This window comes from Oncorhynchus gorbuscha, linkage group LG18, assembly GCF_021184085.1.
Source record: "Oncorhynchus gorbuscha isolate QuinsamMale2020 ecotype Even-year linkage group LG18, OgorEven_v1.0, whole genome shotgun sequence".
Classification (NCBI taxonomy): Eukaryota; Metazoa; Chordata; class Actinopteri; order Salmoniformes; family Salmonidae; genus Oncorhynchus; species Oncorhynchus gorbuscha.
Window position 1 is genome coordinate 69663847 of NC_060190.1, and position 20597 is coordinate 69684443.

The window sequence follows — 20597 nt, forward strand, 5'->3', positions numbered from 1 at the left end:
TATTCATTACATTTTCCACCAGTCAAGACCACTGTAAGAATTTCAATAACTTCACTGTCACGGCTGTTGTAAGGAGGAGACCAAGGTGCGGTGTGGTGAGCATACGCATTCTTTTTATTTAGAAAAGACACCGAACAAAACAATAAACACTACAAAACAAACAGTGAAGCTAAAGGCTATGTGCCATAAACAGTCAGGTGGATATACTAAATATACTAATTAATTAATAGTATATTCTCAGATCAAATGTAGAGTAGTATTTCTGTAGAATTAAGGAATATTACAGAATATTTTGTTGAATATTACATCATTTACTAAATGACACAAAAGATACAGACATCCTTTAAGTATTTCAGTTACTTCATCTAAAATAAGTTTAATAATAATACAAAAAATATCTGAATTGTCCTGCTTGATTAACGATATGAAGACTTTCGAAGTCGATTAGTGTATGCTCTAAATCTGATCCCGTTTACAAAAGTGCTCTAAATTTGTTCTAATGAGAAGCAGTTGGAACCGTAGAATTGTAATCCAGATTAGCTGCATGAGTTGATCAATTTCCATAATCTTCTGATTCTGTTTCACAAAAACCTTTCCCTTTCTTAATGAGTTATTATTGCAATGGAAAACATTTAGTCACTTCCGCCTACAAACCACCCTCCCACAAAGACTTGCACATGCATCCATACTGTACAAACACACACGGACGCACACACACGCTCTACTCCAATTCTTGTTTCCATTCTCATTGTCCCAGTGGCCAGGATGTTTCAGAGTCATATCACCATTCCATGTATGGATTGTCCAATTATCTCATACATTTTCGACCCTTTGATATGTTTCATTTTCTGCTCTTCCCCTCCAAATTGATTGCCTCTCCTGTTGGTAAATGCAATTTGGTAACCACAAATCGAATCAAAACTGGATTCCTCGGCACACGACGGAGCAGCCGAGTGATTGGGTGCCCGCTTAATGTTGATCTCTCCCACAGCCAGCCAGACTACCAACCAGCCACAGCCTATTTTCATCTCTTTTCCCAAAAATTATAGTCATATATTAGCTGACACTGACATTAACCTTATCTATAGTAATTCACAACCTCTTTTGTGGCATATTTGTGCAGACTCCTCACAGTACTTCAGGATAAATTTACCATTCTTTCTTCACCCAAACTTTCTCTGAGGCTTTCCCCATGTAGAACAAACTGTATTGCTTAATTTTTTTACATTTTTAAAAATGCCTACATTGAATGAAGGTAAGGCATGTCAGTTAAGAACAAATTCTTATTTTCAATGATGGCCTAGGTACAGTGGGTTAACTGCCTGTTCAGGGACAGAACAACAGATTTGTACCTTGTCAGCTCGGGGGTTTGAACTTGCAACCTTCCGGTTACTAGTCCAACTCCCTAACCACTAGGCAACCCTGCCACCCCAACAATAGTCAAAACTATGAAATGACATATGGAATCATGTATTAACTTAAAAATTGTTACACCTTGCTTTGACAACTTTGCACACTCTTGGCACTTTCTCAACCAGTAGTTCCCACATATGCTGAGAATATTTTGGCTGCTTTTCCTTCACTTTGCGGTCCAGCTCATCCCAAACCATCTCAATTGGGTTGAGGTCGAGTGATTGCGGAGGTCAGGTCATCTGATGCAGCAATCCGTCACTCTCCTCCTTGGTCGAATAGCGCTTACAAAGCCTGGCGATGTGTTGGTTCATTGTCATGTAAAAAAAAAGATAGTAAACCAGATGGGATGGCGTATCGCTGCAGAATGCTGTTGTAGCCATGCCAGTTAAGTGTGCCTTGAATTCTAAATAAATCTTAGAGACAGTGTCGACAGCACAGCACAGCACAGCACAGCACAGCACAGCACAGCACACGCCATCACAACTCCTCCTCCTTGCTTCACGGTGGGAACCACACATGCTCAGATCATCCGTTCCCCTGCGTTCAAAGAAATGGCCGTTGGAACTCAACATCTCATATTTGGATTCATCAGACCACATGACAGATTTCCACAGGTCAAATGTCCATTGCTTGTGTTTCTTGGCCCAAACAAGTATCTTCTTCTTTTTGGTGTCCTTGAATAATGGTTTCTTTGCAGCAATTTGGCCTGATTTACACAGTCTGCCCTGAACAGTTAATGTTGAGATGTGTCTGTTACTTGAACACTGTGATGCATTTATTTGGGCTGAAATCTGAGGTGCAGTTAACTCTAATGAACTTATCCTCTACAGCAGAAGTATCTCTGGGTCTTGAATGTTTTTTGCGACTGCACTTGAAGAAACTTACAAAGTTCTTGAGATTTTCCGGATTGACTTACCTTCATGTCATGATGGACAGTCATTTCTCTTAGCTTATTTTAGCTTTTCCTGCCATAATATGGACTTGGTCATTTTACAAATTAGGGCTCTCTTCTGTATACCACCCTACATTGTCACAACACAACTGATTGGCTCAAATGCAGGGAAGTGCTCCCGCTGTGGGGATCAAATCAGCGGAAATTTCAAGTGCGCCACGTATAGTTTTTGATAAAACTCAAACTTTCGTTAAAATGCACATACAATGTACTGAATTAAAGCTACACTCGTTGTGAATCTAGCTACCGAGTCAGATTTGTAAAATGCTTTTCGGCGAAAGCATGAGAAGCTATTATCTGATAGCATGCACCCAAAAGTACTGGAACTTCATCTAAAACGACAGATTTTGCGGTAGCCGGTCCTAACCCAAACGCAGAAATAAAATAAAATAAAATATAAAACATTCATTACCTTTAACGAGCTTCTTTCTTGGCACTCCTAGATGTCCCATAAACATAATTTTGGGTCTTTTTTCGATTAAATCGGTCGATTAAATCGGTCCGATCTATGAAGAGTGTGTGATCAACGAAAAAAATTGCGTTTTTTAACGTAACGTCATTTTTTTTAATTAAAAAAGTCGACGATAAACTTTCACAAAACACTTCGAAATAATTTTGTAATGCAACTTTAGGTATTAGTAAACGTTAATAATCTATCAAAATGATCACGGGGCGAGGTATATTCTTTAGCTTCACGTCTTGAAATCATGTCCGGATATATCTCAACCAAAACATCCTGTCGGAGACCGGAAGAAATCGGCTTCCTTGTGTCCGTTTGACCAAGAAACAAATCCGAGACAAATGACAAGACTGATGACATTGTGTGGAAGCTGTAGGTATTGCAACCTCGGCTCAATTTAATGTGGGTCACTTTTAACAATTGGTTGAAGTTGCGCATGGATATATTTTCCCATTTTCAGTGATCAGATTTTCCTGCACTTTTAGATGAAACGCACGTTGTGTTATAGTCACAGCCGTGATTTAACCAGTTTTAGAAACGTCTGAGTGTTTTCTATCCACACATACTAATCATATGCATATACTATAGTCCTGGCATGACTAGCAGGGCGCTGAAATGTTGCGCGATTTTTCACAAAAAGCTGCGAAAATGCCTGAGAGGCACGGTCATTCACTGTGTCATAGAGATGCCTGAGAGGCATGGTCATTCACTGTGCCATAGAGATGCCTGAGAGGCACGGTCATTCACTGTGCCATAGAGATGCCTGAGAGGCACGGTCATTCACTGTGCCATAGAGATGCCTGAGAGGCACGGTCATTCACTGTGCCATAGACATGCCTGAGAGGCACGGTCATTCACTGTGTCATAGAGATGCATGAGAGACACGGACATTCACTGTGCCATAGAGATGCCTGAGAGACACGGTCATTCACTGTGCCATAGAGATGCCTGAGAGACACGGTCATTCACTGTGCCATAGAGATGCCTGAGAGACACGGTCATTCACTGTGCCATAGAGATGCATGAGAGACACGGACATTCACTGTGCCATAGAGATGCCTGAGAGACACGGTCATTCACTGTGCCATAGAGATGCCTGATAGACACGGTCAGGGTGGCTGTTCCGTCCGTCTGGCCCAATTTAAGAACAGGCATGTAATTGTCTAAATGAAATACAACAGGACACATCTGAAAACAAGACTCCCTAAATTTTATCAGCATATCGATTGCGCAACCAGGGGTGGTAAAACCTTGGATCATTGTTACTCTAACTTCCGCGACGCATATAAGGCCCTGCCCCGCCCCCCTTTCGGAAAAGCTGACCACGACTCCATTTTGCTGATCCCTGCCTACAGACAGAAATTAAAACAAGAGGCTCCCACGCTGAGGTCTGTCCAACGCTGGTCAGAACAAGCTGACTCTACACTCCAAGACTGCTTCCATCACGTGGACTGGGACATGTTTCGTTATTGCGTCAGATGGAAATATTGACGTTATACGCTGATTCGATTTAAATGCTCTGTTCATTAGAACGTGCGTCCTCTTTCAGATGTCGTTCCCATAGCAACGATAAAAACATTCCCTAACCAGAAACCGTGGATTGATGGCAGCATTCGTACAAAAACTGAAAGCGCGAACCACTGCTTTTAATCAGGGCAAGGTGTCTGGCAACATGACTGAATACAAACAGTGCAGCTATTCCCTCCGTAAGGCTATTAAACAAGCTAAGCGTCAGTACAGAGACAAAGTGGAATCTCAATTCAATGGCTCAGACACAAGAGGCATGTGGCAGGGTCTACAGTCAATCACGGACTACAAGATGAAATCCAGCCCAGTCACGGACCAGGATGTCTTGCTCCCAGGCAGACTAAATAACTTTTTTGCCCGCTTTGAGGACAATACAGTGCCACTGACACGGCCTGCAACGGAAACATGCGGTCTCTCCTTCACTGCAGCCGAGGTGAGTAAGACATTTAAACGTGTTAACCCTCGCATCCCCAGCCGCGCCCTCCGAGCATGCGCAGACCAGCTGGCCGGTGTGTTTACGGACATATTCAATCAATCCCTATACCAGTCTGCTGTTCCCACATGCTTCAAGAGGGCCACCATTGTTCCTGTTCCCAAGAAAGCTAAGGTAACTGAGCTAAACGACTACCGCCCCGTGCACACTCACTTCCGTCATCATGAAGTGCTTTGAGAGACTAGTCAAGGACCATATCACCTCCACCCTACCTGACACCCTAGACCCACTCCAATTTGCTTACCGCCCAAATAGGTCCACAGACGATGCAATCTCAACCACACTGCACACTGCCCTAACCCACCTGGACAAAAGGAATACCTATGTGAGAATGCTGTTCATCGACTACAGCTCGGCATTCAATTGTCAAAAAAGATAGTAAACACCATAGTACCCTCCAAGCTCGTCATCAAGCTCGAGACCCTGGGTCTCGACCCATCACAACCCTGTGCAACTGGGTACTGGACTTCCTGACGGGCCGCCCCCAGGTGGTGAGGGTAGGCAAACAACATCTCCTCCCCGCTGATCCTCAACACGGGGGCCCCACAAGATTTGCACAGTCTGAGCCCTCTCCTGTACTCCCTGTTCACCCACGACTGCGTGGCCACGCACGCCTCCAACTCAATCATCAAGTTTGGCGGACGACACAACAGTGGTAGGCTTGATTACCAACAACGACGAGACGGCCTACAGGGAGGAGGTGAGGGCCCTTGGAGTGTGGTGTCAGGAAAATAACCTCACACTCAACGTCAACAAAACTAAGGAGATGATTGTGGACTTCAGGAAACAGCAGAGGGAACACCCCTTCATGTATCCACATCGATGGAACAGTAGTGGAGAGGGTAGCTAGTTTTAAGTTCCTCGGCATACACATCACAGACAAACTGAATTGGTCCACTCACACTGACAGCGTCGTGAAGAAGGCGCAGCAGCGCCTATTCAACCTCAGGAGGCTGAAAAAACTGGAACTTCATCTAAAACTTGTCACCAAAAGCACTCACAAACTTCTACAGATGCACAATCGAGAGCATCCTGGCGGGCTGTATCACCGCCTGGTACGGCAACTGCTCCGCCCTCAACCGTAAAAAATTGCTCTCCAGAGGGTAGTGAGGACTGCACAACGCATCACCGGGGGCAAACTACCTGCCCTCCAGGACACCTACACCACCCGTTGTTACAGAAAGGCCATAAAGATCATCAAGGACATCAACCACCCTTGAACCACTGCCTGTTCACCCCGCTAAACATCCAGAAGGCGAGGTCAGTACAGGTGCATCAAAGCTGGGACCGAGAGACTGAAAAACAGCTTCTATCTCAAGGCCATCAGACTGTTAAATAGCCACCACTAACATTGAGTGGCTGCTGCCAACACACTGTCATTGACACTGACCCAACTCCAGCCATTTTAATAATGGGAATTGATGGAAATGATGTAAATATATATATATATATATATATATATATATATATATCACTAGCCACTTTAAACAATGCTACCTTATATAATGTTACTTACCCTACATTATTCATCTCATATGCATATGTATATACTGTACTCTACAACATCGACTGCATCCTTATGTAACACATGTATCACTAGCCACTTTAACTATGCCACTTTGTTTACTTTGTCTACACACTCATCTCATATGTATATACTGTACTGAGATACCATCTACTGTATGCTGCTCTGTACCATCACTCATTCATATATCCTTATGTACATGTTCCTTATCCCCTTACACTGTGTATAAGACAGTAGTTTTTTTTGGAATTGTTAGTTAGATTACTTGTTGGTTATCACTGCATTGTCGGAACTAGAAGCACAAGCATTTCGCTACACTCGCATTAACATCTGCTAACCATGTGTATGTGACAAATAAAATTTGATTTGATTTGATTTGATTTGAGGGTTAGACAGACAATTGTTTAATGTCTGACCGTAAATGAAGACATAAATGACCATAGCATCGGGTTTTTATTTTTTATTGAACCTTTATTTAACTAGGGTAAATGGTTGCAAGTAAAAGGTCATATGGAACATCTGCTGCTATCTGTTGTATGAATTTATAGTGGATTAAGTTACAGACTGCCTTGATAGTTAGAAACATCAACGTCTGCAGCTATTTGTTGAATGAATTTATGGTGGATTAGGTTACAGAATGGCTCCATAGTTAGTTGAAGACTCTGATGTTCCTATCTGTTGTATGGATTTATGGTGGATTAGATTACAGACTGCCTCGTTGGGTGATTTGTCTTCTAGGGAGATATGAGGTGTCCAGTTTAAATTATTTTAAAAATCATATTCATTGTTTACCGATTGACATTCAATGGGCAGTTCTGGGTTAATTTGATGTGAATACAATCCCTACAGTTTAAATAAAAATCCCCATATTGACCTCTATCAAAGTTTCAGTTGCTTATTAATGTTTCTATATACATTCTGGAAATGTTCTGAAAGAACACTGGGCACAACGTTTGATTCTGCACACAGGGTAGCTATTTAGGCCCCTTGCTTTTTCAATTTTACTAACAACATGCCACTAACTTTGAGTAAAGCCAGAGATTCTACTGTATGTATGCGGATGACTCAACGCTATACACGTCAACTACTACAGCGACTGAAATGACTGCAACACTCAACAAAGAGCAGTAGTTAGTTTCAGAGTGGGTGGCAAGGATTAAGATAGCCCTAAATATTTATAAAACTAAAAGCATTGTTTTTGGAACAAAACACTCACTAAACCCTAAACCTCAACTAAATCTTGTAATAAATAATGTGGAAAATTGTCATGTTCTGACCTTAGTTCTTTTATTATGTCTTTGTTTTGGTATGGTCAGGGTGTGAGTTGGGGTGGGTTGTCTATGTTTGTTTTTCTATGTTGTGTTTTGCGTTTGGCCTGGTATGGGTCTCAATCAGAGGCAGGTGTCGTTAGTTGTCTCTGATTGAGAATCATACGTAGGTAGCCATTTCCCACCTGTGTTTCGTGGGTGATTGTTTTCTGTCTTTGTGTATGTCTCCAGACAGGACGGTTGCGTTTCGTGTCATTCTCTTTGTTATTTTTGTATTCGTGTTTTGTGTTTATAAATTCATCATGAACACGTACCACGCTGCGTATTGGTCCTCCGATCCTTCATACTCCTCAGACAAGGACTAAGAACGTTACAAAATTGAGCAAGTTGAAATGACTACTGCTTGGAGTAACATTCGATTGTAAACTGTCATGGTCAAAGCATATTGATGCAGTAGTAGCTAAGATGGGGATAAGTCGGTCTATAATAAAGCAATGCCCTACCTTAACAACACTATCAACGAGGCAGGTCCTACAGGCCCTAGTTTTGTTGACTACTGTTCAGTCGTGTGGTCAGGTGCCACAAAAAAATGACTTAGGAAAATTGCAATTGTCTCAGAACAGGGCATCATGGCAGGCCCTTGGATGTACACAGAGAGCTAATATTAATAATATGCATGTCATTCTCTTCTGACTGAAACTGGAGGAGAGATTGACTTCATAACTACTTTATGAGAGGTACTGACATGTTGAATGCAGCGAGCTGTCTGTCTAAACTACTGGCTCGCAGCTCGGACACCCATGCATACCCCATAAGACATGCCACAAGAGGTCTCTTCACAGTCCACAAGTCCAGAACAGACTATGGGAGGCACACAGAACTACATAGAGCCATGACTACATGGAACTATATTCCACATCAAGTAACTGACGCAAGCAGTAAAATAAGATTTCAAAAACAGATAAAAAAACACCTTATGGAATAACAGGAACTGTGAAGCAACACAAACATTAGCACACACACACACACACACACACACACACACACACACACACACACACACACACACACACACACACACACACACACACACACACACACACACACACACACACACACACACACACACACACACACACACACACACACACACACACACACACACACACACACACACACACACACACACGATAACATACGCACTATACATACACATGGATTTAGTACTGTAGTGATGTGGTAGTGGTGGAGCAGGGGCCAGAGGGCACACAATGTGTTGTGAATGTATTGTATTGTTTTAAAACTGTGTTAACTGCCTTAATTTTGCTGGACCCCAGGAAGAGTAGCTATTGCTTTGGCAGCAGCTAATGGGGATCCATAATAAATACATATACACACGCAGACAGTCAGGAGAGTTTCTCATGTTGATGTCAGACAACCTAATGGCTTGCTGGAATCTCGTTAGGGTCTTTATTGACATTGTGTTTCATTAACTTGATAGATGACATCTCTTAAGGCATGGTTCCACAGTAGTCAACAACTCTGCGCCAAAGGCAGTGTCTAGTCTGCGGTCAAAGATGGCTCTCAACAGGTTTGGCCCTAATAGCTTACAGTTTACTACCACTGCCATGCCCTGCCTGTGTCACAACATGTCTGCATTCTGTACATTTATTATATAATAAAAGCCTCTTAACAGCACCCCTCAATGACACCCGGCATATGTGGGTGCACACACACACGCACACTCACACAGTGTTCTGCTCACTCTCTTGGCACATGATCCAGCTCGGGTCCATATGGGAAGTGTATTAGTGTATTTATAAAGGTTCATACTTAGTTGAAAAGAAACAGAATTTGTTCAGAGTGAGAGGTATCTCAAATGTATCATATATAGTGTTTATGAGATAATGATCCTGTAATGTATATGATTAGAAAGGTCTGCCAAAAGCCCAATATACATGGGAATTAGTTACTAAAGCTAAAGATTCTCATCCATATCCCAGCCCCCAACTCCAGGGACACCTCTAATCATTGTGCCTGTCCTCATACAATGTTTTCCCAACAGCATGTGATGGCTACTACACATAAGGGGACATAATAGTCTGGTTAACAGCCCTTGCAGTGCACAAAATTGCAAAGATCACTTCAAAAAGAAGGGATGACACTTAATCCAAAACAAGTTTGGAATACTTAATCTCTCAGTTGCATCGCAGGAATCACAGATACTGTGTCCATTTCAATCTCCATGGATTATTTCAGCCTTGTTGTGGACGTCTTAAAAATAGGTTTTCATATACATTCCACTACATGTAGTCGGCAGTCATTTCGCAACATCTCAGTGAATTTTACCACAGTCAAAATTACACCCACATCCAGACTGTACCTGATTGGTGGGGTGGGTTGTGTGATTTAAAGTTTAGTCAAGGGGTTGAGAGTGATAGTAGGGTAAATTGAGGATGGGTACCTAAGGCCAAGTCTGTCTCAGTTCACCGCTGCCTGCCCAGCCAAGTGCAAGCCAGGGACAGGGACAGTCAGGGACATGACTAGGCCACCCCAAGGTCTCCTACATTTAATTTCCGTTCTGCTTAGTCAACCAAGTACAGTGAAACTCCTTGGAGGGACTGGGAGAGACTGACGGATTGGTGCTGAGGGGGGGGGGGACTGGAGGAGAAGATGGAGCCCGAGAGAGACTGGAGGTGAGAAGTGGTGAGGCGGGAGAGAGAGAGAGAGAGAGAGAGAGAGAGAGAGAGAGAGAGAAGAGAGAGAGAGAGAGAGAGAGAGAGAGAGAGAGAGACAGAGAGAGAGAGAGAGAGAGAGAGAGAGAGAGAGAGAGAGAGAGAGAGAGAGAGAGAGAGAGAGAGAGAGAGAGAGAGAGAGAGAGAGAGAGAGAGAGAGAGAGAGAGAGAGAGAGAGAGAGAGAGAGAGAGAGAGAGAGAGAGAGAGAGAGAGAGAGAGAGAGAGAGAGAGAGAGAGAGAGAGACTGGAGGAGAGGACTAGTAAGGAGAGAGAGAGAGACTTGAGGAGAGGAGTAGTGAGGAGGGAGTGCGAGAGAGAGACTGGAGGAGAGGAGTAGTGAGGAGGGAGTGCGAGAGAGAGACTGGAGGAGAGGAGTAAACAGGAGAGAGAGGGAGAGATAGGGCTCTTAAGTTGACTCATGGCAGTCACTTTTCACTCGCGCTTCTTTTTATTGTTTTTATTGTAGTGATAAAAATGTTTTTGTGTCTAGCTTTTAATGTGTCATCTGTGTTACTATAGATGAAGACATCCCTATTTGTTTCTGTAGATGTTGAGCAGAACAATGTCTACACCTATAAACTGGGTTCTGTCAACCAAGCCAACTTGTATGAACAAAATTTTAGGCTTGATTGACTGAGATAAATGGCCAAGGGATTCCAACACAAAACTTAATCAACCTTTTTTGCTCAATAGTCATGACACAATCCTATAATTTCAGGGCAATTCTTCGCACAGAAAACAACATTGCACAGGTGTAACAGCTAGCCATAGTGAAAGGTACTGTTACTATAAAAAAATGGCAATATGCTAAACCTACAGTATGTAAAAACCCATCAGACTACCTTATTGAAGCATTACGTAAGGTGTCTTCTTTGGGTTCTAAAAAAAGCACTTTGAATATGCAATGTATTATAATGATAATATAATAGCATAATATACCTGTAATTCATTAGCATAATGTAGGCTACCTTATACTCAATCACACACTGTATCTGCAGTTGGTTAAACACCTGGTTTTGGTGTAGTGAAATACCAGTGTTAGGACACTCCAATTTACCTTATTACCTTATTGCCTGCTCCCTTGTTAGCACTCCTCGAATTAGACCTAGTTTATTGATTCTGACTCCTTCTGTTTCTAATTCTTGAGGGGACTGCGTTTCTCTACTACATTGTCCCACAGAGATATCCAGATGATCTCTGTTTTCTGTGTTAATGGACTGTAGGGAAACAATAAAGCTTGTAGAACTTGCAGAGCTTGTACTATGGCAGTTGAAAGTTGAATATAAAATGTTTTACCTCGACAAGTGTTGTTGCTGTGCACAAGTGACAAAACGCTAATTTAATATTCAACTTACAGTTAGCTTTTGTAAACAGGTGGCTATGTGCAATGCTGTCAGAGTTGTTTGTTACCACCTACTTGAATGCAGAAATACACCCACATGTCTAGGAAACAGCCTAGCTTTATGTTTTTCTGGTTTTTATAAGTGGAGTTTGACGATCGAGTTGGTAAGAGACTATTGGCAGATTGTGTAATGCATTGCAAAGTTTGTCAACAAGCACACCCCTTCCTTGACAACTGTAAGGCAAGCACAATGGCAAAATGTAAAGTAGGTGTAGGCACTATTTAATTCATACTGTCGCCTATTTCTGACTCATCATAGAGTGAGGCTGATGTGATTGACTTCAACATTTAACCTCAACACTCTCTTAGTGCTTTTGAGGCTGATGTGATTGACTTCAACATTTAACCTCATCACTCTCTTAGTGCTTTTGAGGCTGATGTGATTGACTACAACATTTAACCTCAACACTCTCTTAGTGCTTTTGAGGCTGATGTGATTGACTACAACATTTAACCTCAACACTCTCTTAGTGCTTTTGAGGCTGATGTGATTGACTACAACATTTAACCTCAACACTCTCTTAGTGCTTTTGAGGCTGATGTGATTGACTTCAACATTTAACCTCAACACTCTCTTAGTGCTTTTGAGGCTGATGTGATTGACTTCAACATTTAACCTCAACACTCTCTTAGTGCTTTTGAGGCTGATGTGATTGACTTCAACATTTAACCTCAACACTCTCTTAGTGCTTTTGAGGCTGATGTGATTGACTACAACATTTAACCTCAACACTCTCTTAGTGCTTTTGAGGCTGATGTGATTGACTACAACATTTAACCTCAACACTCTTACATGCTGGCCACACCAAAATAAATACATTTTAACATACATGTTATTCAATTATTGCACCCACAACGCTCGCGCTCGCCAACGAGCATCTGCGTTGCCAAGGGCTAAAATAGAAGTCAGTTCTATTTGTGATGCTGATTGCGGTGCAATTCCTGCCTCCTCCATCTCCTCATTGGTTTATATAGAAGTAGATACCCATGTGCCATCTCCTCATTGGTTATACCCACGTGGGTGATTGAAAGATGAACTGAGTTTGGTAAGTTACCATGGTAACCATGAGATGCCAATCACCATATAAAGTCCAAAGAAGAAAAAGCCTGGAAGGAGGAGAGATGACTAGAAACAATTCAGTTGACCGTTTTATGTGTGGATTCATTGTCGGAGTAGAGGAACTTGTGCATTTCAGGTAAAATAACAACTCACCATTTATATCCAAGGACAAATTAGCTAGTAAAAGCAAGCTAGCTAAATAAGACAAATTAGTTAGCAACTGCAAGCAAGCTAGCTAAATTGCCAAAAATGTTTAATGCTTTTCGACCTGTCTCCAATTAATATAATTGGTTTAGAGTTTGTTTTGATATTTTACCCTGCATGTCGTGATCAGGTTTGGTGTGGGGGGACAAAATCACAATAGCACATGCTCGCAGATGGTTTGGGTACGGTGTTAGTGCTTTTGAGGCTGATGTGATTGACTTCAACACATAATCTCAACACTGTCTTAGTGCTTTTGAGGCTGATGTGGTTGATTTCAAAACTTGATTTCAACACTCTTAGTGCTTTTGAGGCTGATGCGGTTGACTTCAACACTTAACCTCAACACTCTTTTGCAGTCGCATGTTGATAAAAAGAAGAGAATAAATCAGGCAGTTGTATCGGATCAAGGTGAAAGGGCACTTGACACCTAAGCTCCTCTAAAAAGAAAAAGAGAAGTGAACCAGGTAGGTGCTCACTTTCAGAATGTCAGAGTACAATTAATTAATACACATACAAGTAATTAATACACACACACCAACTTCTGAGCTTATTTTAGTCATGATGCATTCAAAACACCCTATAAGTGGACCATGGGTTATTACAAACCTACAGTATTTATTTATATATTGTGAGACCACATTCATACTATGCAACAGATTTATCTCTCTGGACAATTTCATTGTGTACTTGATATTCAGCAAATCCCCCGGTAGCCAAAGATATACGTACCATATCACACATCAAGAATTGAATTAAATGAAATACTTATATTTGCAACCAACCATGGGGAATTGAAATGCAAAAGGAAATTGAAATGTAAAAGTAAGCCATGATGCATATCTCAAGTTTGGATTGAAGTTATATTTTCCATATGTCAATTTATTATTCCACCCACCTCCCATGGTTTGTGAGAACGGTAATCAAAAGGTTGCTGGTTTGAATCCCTGAGCTGACAAGGAAAAATCTGTTGTTAACCCAATGTGTCCTGGTAGGCTGTCACTGTAAATGAGAATGTGTTCTTAACTGACTTGCCTAGTTAAATAAAGGTAATAAATAACCATGTATTCGTGCAGATTGTTGTTTTGGGTGAGATGTGTACAGCATATGGACTCCTACTTTCAGAAGACAAACCCAAGGAAAATAGTTCAGCTCGACCACTAGGGGCCTTCTTCTATTGCATCATTCTCAGTTCATATGGCAAGAGGAATGATGAATGAACAGAACAAAAACACAGAGAACCCACTAACCATCCTCTCGAGACTTCTGTATGAAGGCATCCACCCCGCTCTCTCCGTAGTTGCCCTCTGACGCCACGGTGGAGACGTAGTTCCAGCGCATGGCCTTGACGATGTCTACCATGGCCTGAGCCTGGTAGGTGTCTGGGGGCACCACGCGCGAGAAGAAGTCATAACGTGTGTTGTCGCTCAGCTCCGGGGCCGTGGAGGCGTAACTCACCTGGGGGATCTAAGGAGAGAGAGAAGAAAGGATGAGTTAACATGGAGAAGAGGATAAGAATTTGGAGGAGACAGGGTGGGTGGGTGGATGAGAGGAGAACAGCAAACAGACAGTCTCAGGGGGACAGGAATGGTGATGGATTAGTTGGTAGAGCATGGTGCGTGCAATGCCAGCGTTGCGGGTTCGATTCCAACAGGGGACCAGTAAGAAAATGTATGCACTCATTGCTGTGGAAAGGAGTGTCTACTAATTGTACAAAAATGTACAACTTGAAGAAGTATTTTCCTGGCTGTGATGTAGTGGGTGATATGACTAACTGTTCTGTTTTAGTGGGGAACCATGATTTTAATACAATAGCTTTCTTTCTCCACCACAGCTAGGTGGTTCATTATCATTGGGCAGCAAGCTCAGAGGCACAAACACTCTCTGGAAACACTCAATATTACATCTGACCCAATGCCATCCTGCTGCCAAGTTAGCACCCACCACAGATCCATACCAAAACAAATATCTGGGCTGGCAGTGGACTGACTCAGACTCAGGATTGTGGCTCCCTATCCATTGGCACCACATCCTCTCCAGACCCTTGTCATGTTTTACCAATATTCAGTGTAAAACATTAGAAGACAGTTACATTTGATAGTTCAGTGGCCTTCTGGTAATGTGTTGTCTCTGAGAATGGAAGGTTGGGGATTCGATCCCTGGTTTATTCATACCAACGACTCTAAAAAAAGGGTGTACTTGTCCTCACGCTAGAGGATCAGGAGATGGGCCATTGTGGCTCAGACAAGTTTACATACAGATGTAGGCTTTTCATTTTAACCAGTTTCTCAAAGCAGGAAAATAATTAATTGTAATTACAGATGTTTTTGTAGGGGTTTATACATTTTTAGTTATGACAAAACAAGTCCGACATTTTAAAGTGGACTTTTAATTTCAATCATGATGTTTTTACACAAATTTCCCTACCACTATTTTTAAAAGCAATGAAACAATTTAGTATGACACCAGTTCATCCATTTAAATCCTAAAACGACTCTCCATTTGCAGTCTCGCCATTTGAAACAGGACAAATATAGCACCCACCAAATGTTGTATTTTTTTTCTCAGAGAACGCTTCGCTGTAATTTACCGGTAGCCATGGTCCTGGTTATTATTAAGTTTTTTACTTTTCTATAATTTCTCTATTTTATTTCTCTCTGCATTGTTGGGAAGGGCCATTAAGTAAACATTTCACTGTTTGTCTACACCTGTTGTTTACGAAGCATGTGACGAATACAATTTGATTCGATCTGGTCAGTAGCTTTTACTGTTGTTCATTTACATTGAGCTGATGCTAAGAGACAGTATGTAGCCTACGTTTTATTTTATTTATTTATTTTTAATGAACCCTTATTTTACCAGGTAAGTTGACTGAGAACACATTGTCACGTTCTGACCTTTGTTCCTTTGTTATGTCTTTGTTTTAGTATGGTCAGGGCGTGAGTTGGTTGGGTTGTCTATGTTTGTTTTTCTATGAGTTGGTATTTCTGTGCTTGGCCTGGTATGGTTCTCAATCAGAGGCAGCTATCAATCATTGTCCCTGATTGAGAACCATACTTAGGCAGCCTGTTTTCACCCTTGATTTGTGGGTGATTATTTTCTGTGTCTGTGTTTTCCATACGGAACTGTTTCGGTTTTTGTTATTTCACGTTGTTATTTTGTATTTTTCTGTGTTCTATTAAAAGTATCATGATCACTTACCACGCTGCGCATTGGTCCTCCGATCCTTTCTACTACTCCTCGTCAGAGGAGGAAGAAGACCGTTACACACATCGTCATTTACAGCAATGGCCATGCTTCAGTTGTTAGGGAGCAGTGTAGCCTGCTCGATGCAGCTGTTGTGTCTTTGGCATCATTAAAGTGAAGATTTATTTTATCAAATCAATTCTCTGTAATTATTATTATGTGATTAAACTAATAATGTAAATGTAATTAACTAGGAAGTCGGGGCACCAAGAAAAATCTTCAGATTACAAAGTAATACTTTTCCTAATATAACTTTTCAGATATTTTCATATATGATCAATTAGTCTTCTAATTAATGAATCATTCTTTACCTCACGTTAGTCTCATCCCGAACGTCGTAAATCGTTGGTTATCTGCACAAACCCAGTCATCCATACATCAATTGTCTTAATCATTTATTTATTAACTAACTAAATAATCACATAAATGCATAACAAACAAACAAAGTAGATATGGTTACAAGGAAATGATAGGGGATGTGCCCTAGTGGGCTAAACCGGTATGACGGTTTGGTAGACAAAGGGACTGAGAATGGCGCGAAAGACAAAAGACACTACACAGTTGATAATTAGAATAATTGAAATGCTAATCCTTTGCGCATGAATGCTCACTCATTCGGGAATAATTGCAATCAATATATATATATTTATGCTCAGTGTGTCGTTATGATCTCTGTTGGAATCGTCCATCTTTCTGTTGGAAAGGTCATCTGAACTTCTCTTTGCATCGCTGGAGTCTCTATCATTAGAAAGGATACTTCAGAGTTCCATTCAGAAATGTTCTTATAGAATAGATGTTTTGGCAGTTGTCGGTCTTCTCATTCAATGGAACATAATTCCTAGCTGCAGACTAGTAATTAGTGTCGATGATTTGCTCTTATTCTGTCGGTATCGATAGTCTCAGAGTTTAACCATATGGTATAGTTAAGAATTCAGCAACCATTACAACCTTAGCTTGTCCTGAGGTTTTTCTGGTCTCTACTCAAACCTTAGCTCCCTCAGCTGACCGAGGTAGGCACCAATTTGCTGTTGGCTGGGCTCCCTGCCTGTGCCATTAAACCCCTTCAACTCATCCAGAACGCCGCAGCCCGTCTGGTGTTCAACCTTCCCAAGTTCTCTCACGTCACCCCGCTCCTCCGTTCTCTCCACTGGCTTCCAGTTGAAGCTCGCATCCGCTACAAGACCATGGTGCTTGCCTACGGAGCTGTGAGGGGAACGGCACCTCAGTACCTCCAGGCTCTGATCAGGCCCTACACCCAAACAAGGGCACTGCGTTCATCCACCTCTGGCCTGCTCGCCTCCCTACCACTGAGGAAGTACAGCTCCCGCTCAGCCCAGTCAAAACTGTTCGCTGCCCTGGCCCCCCAATGGTGGAACAAACTCCCTCACGACGCCAGGACAGCGGAGTCAATCACCACCTTCCGGAGACACCTGAAACCCCACCTCTTTAAGGAATACCTAGGATAGGTTAAGTAATCCCTCTCACCCCACAGTTTTAGATGCACTATTGTTAAGTGACTGTCCCACTGGATGTCATAAGGTGAATGCACCAATTTGTAAGTCGCTCTGGATAAGAGCGTCTGCTAAATGACTTAAATGTAAATGTAAATTTACAAATGCACCAATTTGTAAGTCGCTCTGGATAAGAGCGTCTGCTAAATGACTTAAATGTAAATGTAAATGTAATGGTCTGAAGATGATTTCTCCAGTTGGGGGTTTTATTCGGAACTGTGGAAAAGCTGTCCCATGACGCCAGATCGATGTCTGTGCCCATGGGGGCAGGCCAATGACTTTGTGAAACTTTAAACATAAATACAATTCTCTCACATTAACAGTTTAAAATCACGTTACATAATTTCACAAATAGTCTTTACTCATTCATTTTATACAATAATAAGATGCAAGCTTCATAACTGAGGCTCCTGTATAAACAGAGTTATGGTTATGTGGCTGTATTGTCTTTCCTGAGGTCACAATCATAAAACAAAATGGCCCGGTTGTAGCTGGATTCTCCACCAACCGTTTTACACACTCACCAAAACATGGATATTGTTCAGTTCTCAAATTCTGTGATGTAGAAGAAGTTCCTTTGTTCTACTGTGAAACTCTCTCTGACTATACTGCCTGGCCATGAGGAGAGAGTCTCCTGTAGGAATTTACGACCTGAGATAACAGAACCTGGGTGTAAGAGGGAGAGCAGGGGAAGGCACTCATTATACTCAAAGAGGGTCACGTCATGACCCAGCATTACATGAAAATGCACAATTACATTTGAGCATTTCGATAACCCTTAAAATCTCTGCTCAGTTAAAGAAGATGTCATATGTTTGGGTAAAAAGCTACTGCATAACGCAGTAAAGAAAACACTTATATTTTCCTATCTCTTTATTTTGCCTGTTTGATAGCCTATGGTATAGTAGCTACAGTGCAGTAGGTCCATGGTGTTTGCTGTCCTATACCATAACCAGGCCTGTTTCAGTCCACTCAAGCCGTAGCTGGGTTTGAAAAGTATTCAAAGAGACAGGTTAGAGGCCAGAGTCCCTGAAGGGCTCCAGCATGACCCACAAGATGCTTTGACCCTCAGAGTGTTCTATTTCCCTGATATAGTAGTTGCCTTGTCATGAAGTCCATAATAAGGGACATGAGTAGCCTGCATTCTTGTGGTTAATGTGGGTAAATAGAGTTGATAGTTGAAACACTTCAATGCTACTATAGTAGTTAGCAACAATAAAGGCTCATTTCGAATTCACAATAATAGGAAAGGTGAATGTTTCACACTATATTTTTGAAGTTTTCCTTTATATAGTACATAATTGTATGAACAGATTCAGTCTTGATACATGGAAGTATTCTCAGCTCAATTTCACAGTATATGTAGTGTACAGAGTAGTGTTCCAGCCCCAAGGACAGTGATGCCTTTTAAATGCTCTTAATGATTTGTTGGTGAGTATAACCTTGCATTAAGGGGGTGACTGCATGTAATGTTTTTCTAGTTAAAGAAGGAAATGAAACAGATTTTCCTCCACAGATAGGAGGAACCAATGTCCTGATTGGCAGTATAGCCCTACTGTTTGATACTTTGTCTTACCAAAATACAGTATATTAAAGAAAGAAAGCTGATGGTCACTAATTATACCAGCTACATTAGCTAAGAGTGATTTATATTCTAAGAAATCTCTCTCTAAGAAATCCAAATGCAGTATAATTGTCTATGGAGTACACCTACAAAATGAAGGCACAGCGGGTTTTAGTCCACTAAGTGCCTTCATGTTAATGAAATTGAGAATGCCTCACAGGGACTGTGATGGGATACTATCAAGAATAGAGAGTATCAAATTACATCATTCTCACAGGTATATCTAATTTGAGATGCTCAAAACATTAAGTGTTCTAATTCGGACCCAAATAAGACAAGATGTGTTAGTATATAGGCCAAGTAGGTATTGAGTTTAAAGGGTCTTTGAACTTTGACCTTAGAGAGTTAATGGGGTGTGGCAGTGTTAAGACTATGGCATTAATAAATCAATATTTCTCCTAAAGCTGTATCCGATGGATTTAGTTGGATAAATGTTTAATCATGGCATACAAATGTAATGTTAGCTAGTATGAAACTGGAAACAGATTTTAAACGGTGACCATTGTGGATTACCTTTGTTAACCACGTATTCCTTTGGGTGCTATTCCTGTTCAAGTGTAGCCATCTGAATGCCCACTGTATGTCTGTTATGTTTCTATTATGCATATTATAATTGGAATCTTGCGGTTTGGAGTTAACAACTGTTTAAGCACAATTAGCAAGTCAAGAACTTGAAATTCTCAGGCTTGCATTTTATCAAGCACTCTTTGGAATGTAAATGAAGTTGCGGGAAAGATCACAGCTAAAGCTGAAAGACATTGAGTGACTAAACCAGAAGGTGTTTTTCTGCAGTTTTTTTATCAACCTGGCTAAGCACTGTAACTTCACTTCACACACAAAGTGTCAAAGAAAACATATGCACAGCGGAAACGTATTGTCTGCCAAGCTTTATAATTGCTGTGATTGTATGGTTACTAAAGAACGCTTACAGAAATAGCAGGTTTCTGTAAGAAGAACTTCCACCCTATTAATCTGTTACTGAAAACATGGCAATTCATTGGATACTAAAGGAGACTTGCAAATTAAAAGCCATGCATCAATAACCAGTGTGAATTAAGTTATTTCAATAAATTGTATTCATAAAATGCTGTAAGGCACTACAGGGGGTGGTGAGTACAGCCTAGTACATCACTGGGGCCAAGCTCCCTACCATCCAGGACCTCTATTTATTTTTAATTT

At 41.4% G+C, this 20597-nt stretch overlaps 1 protein-coding gene across 3 annotated transcripts in view; it reads right to left on the reverse strand.

Moving 5' to 3' along the window:
- Window positions 1-20597, reverse strand: part of LOC124003931 (metabotropic glutamate receptor 4-like) — a 310526-nt gene that overhangs the window by 113836 nt on the left and 176093 nt on the right. For all 3 annotated transcript variants that reach the window (XR_006833296.1, XM_046312584.1, XM_046312583.1), the window contains exon 3: window positions 14288-14504. Coding sequence is in view for 2 of the 3 variants with exons in the window: in XM_046312584.1 (XP_046168540.1) it covers window positions 14288-14504 (217 nt within the window). In the remaining variant the exon portion in view is untranslated. The remainder of the gene's footprint in view (window positions 1-14287; window positions 14505-20597) is intronic.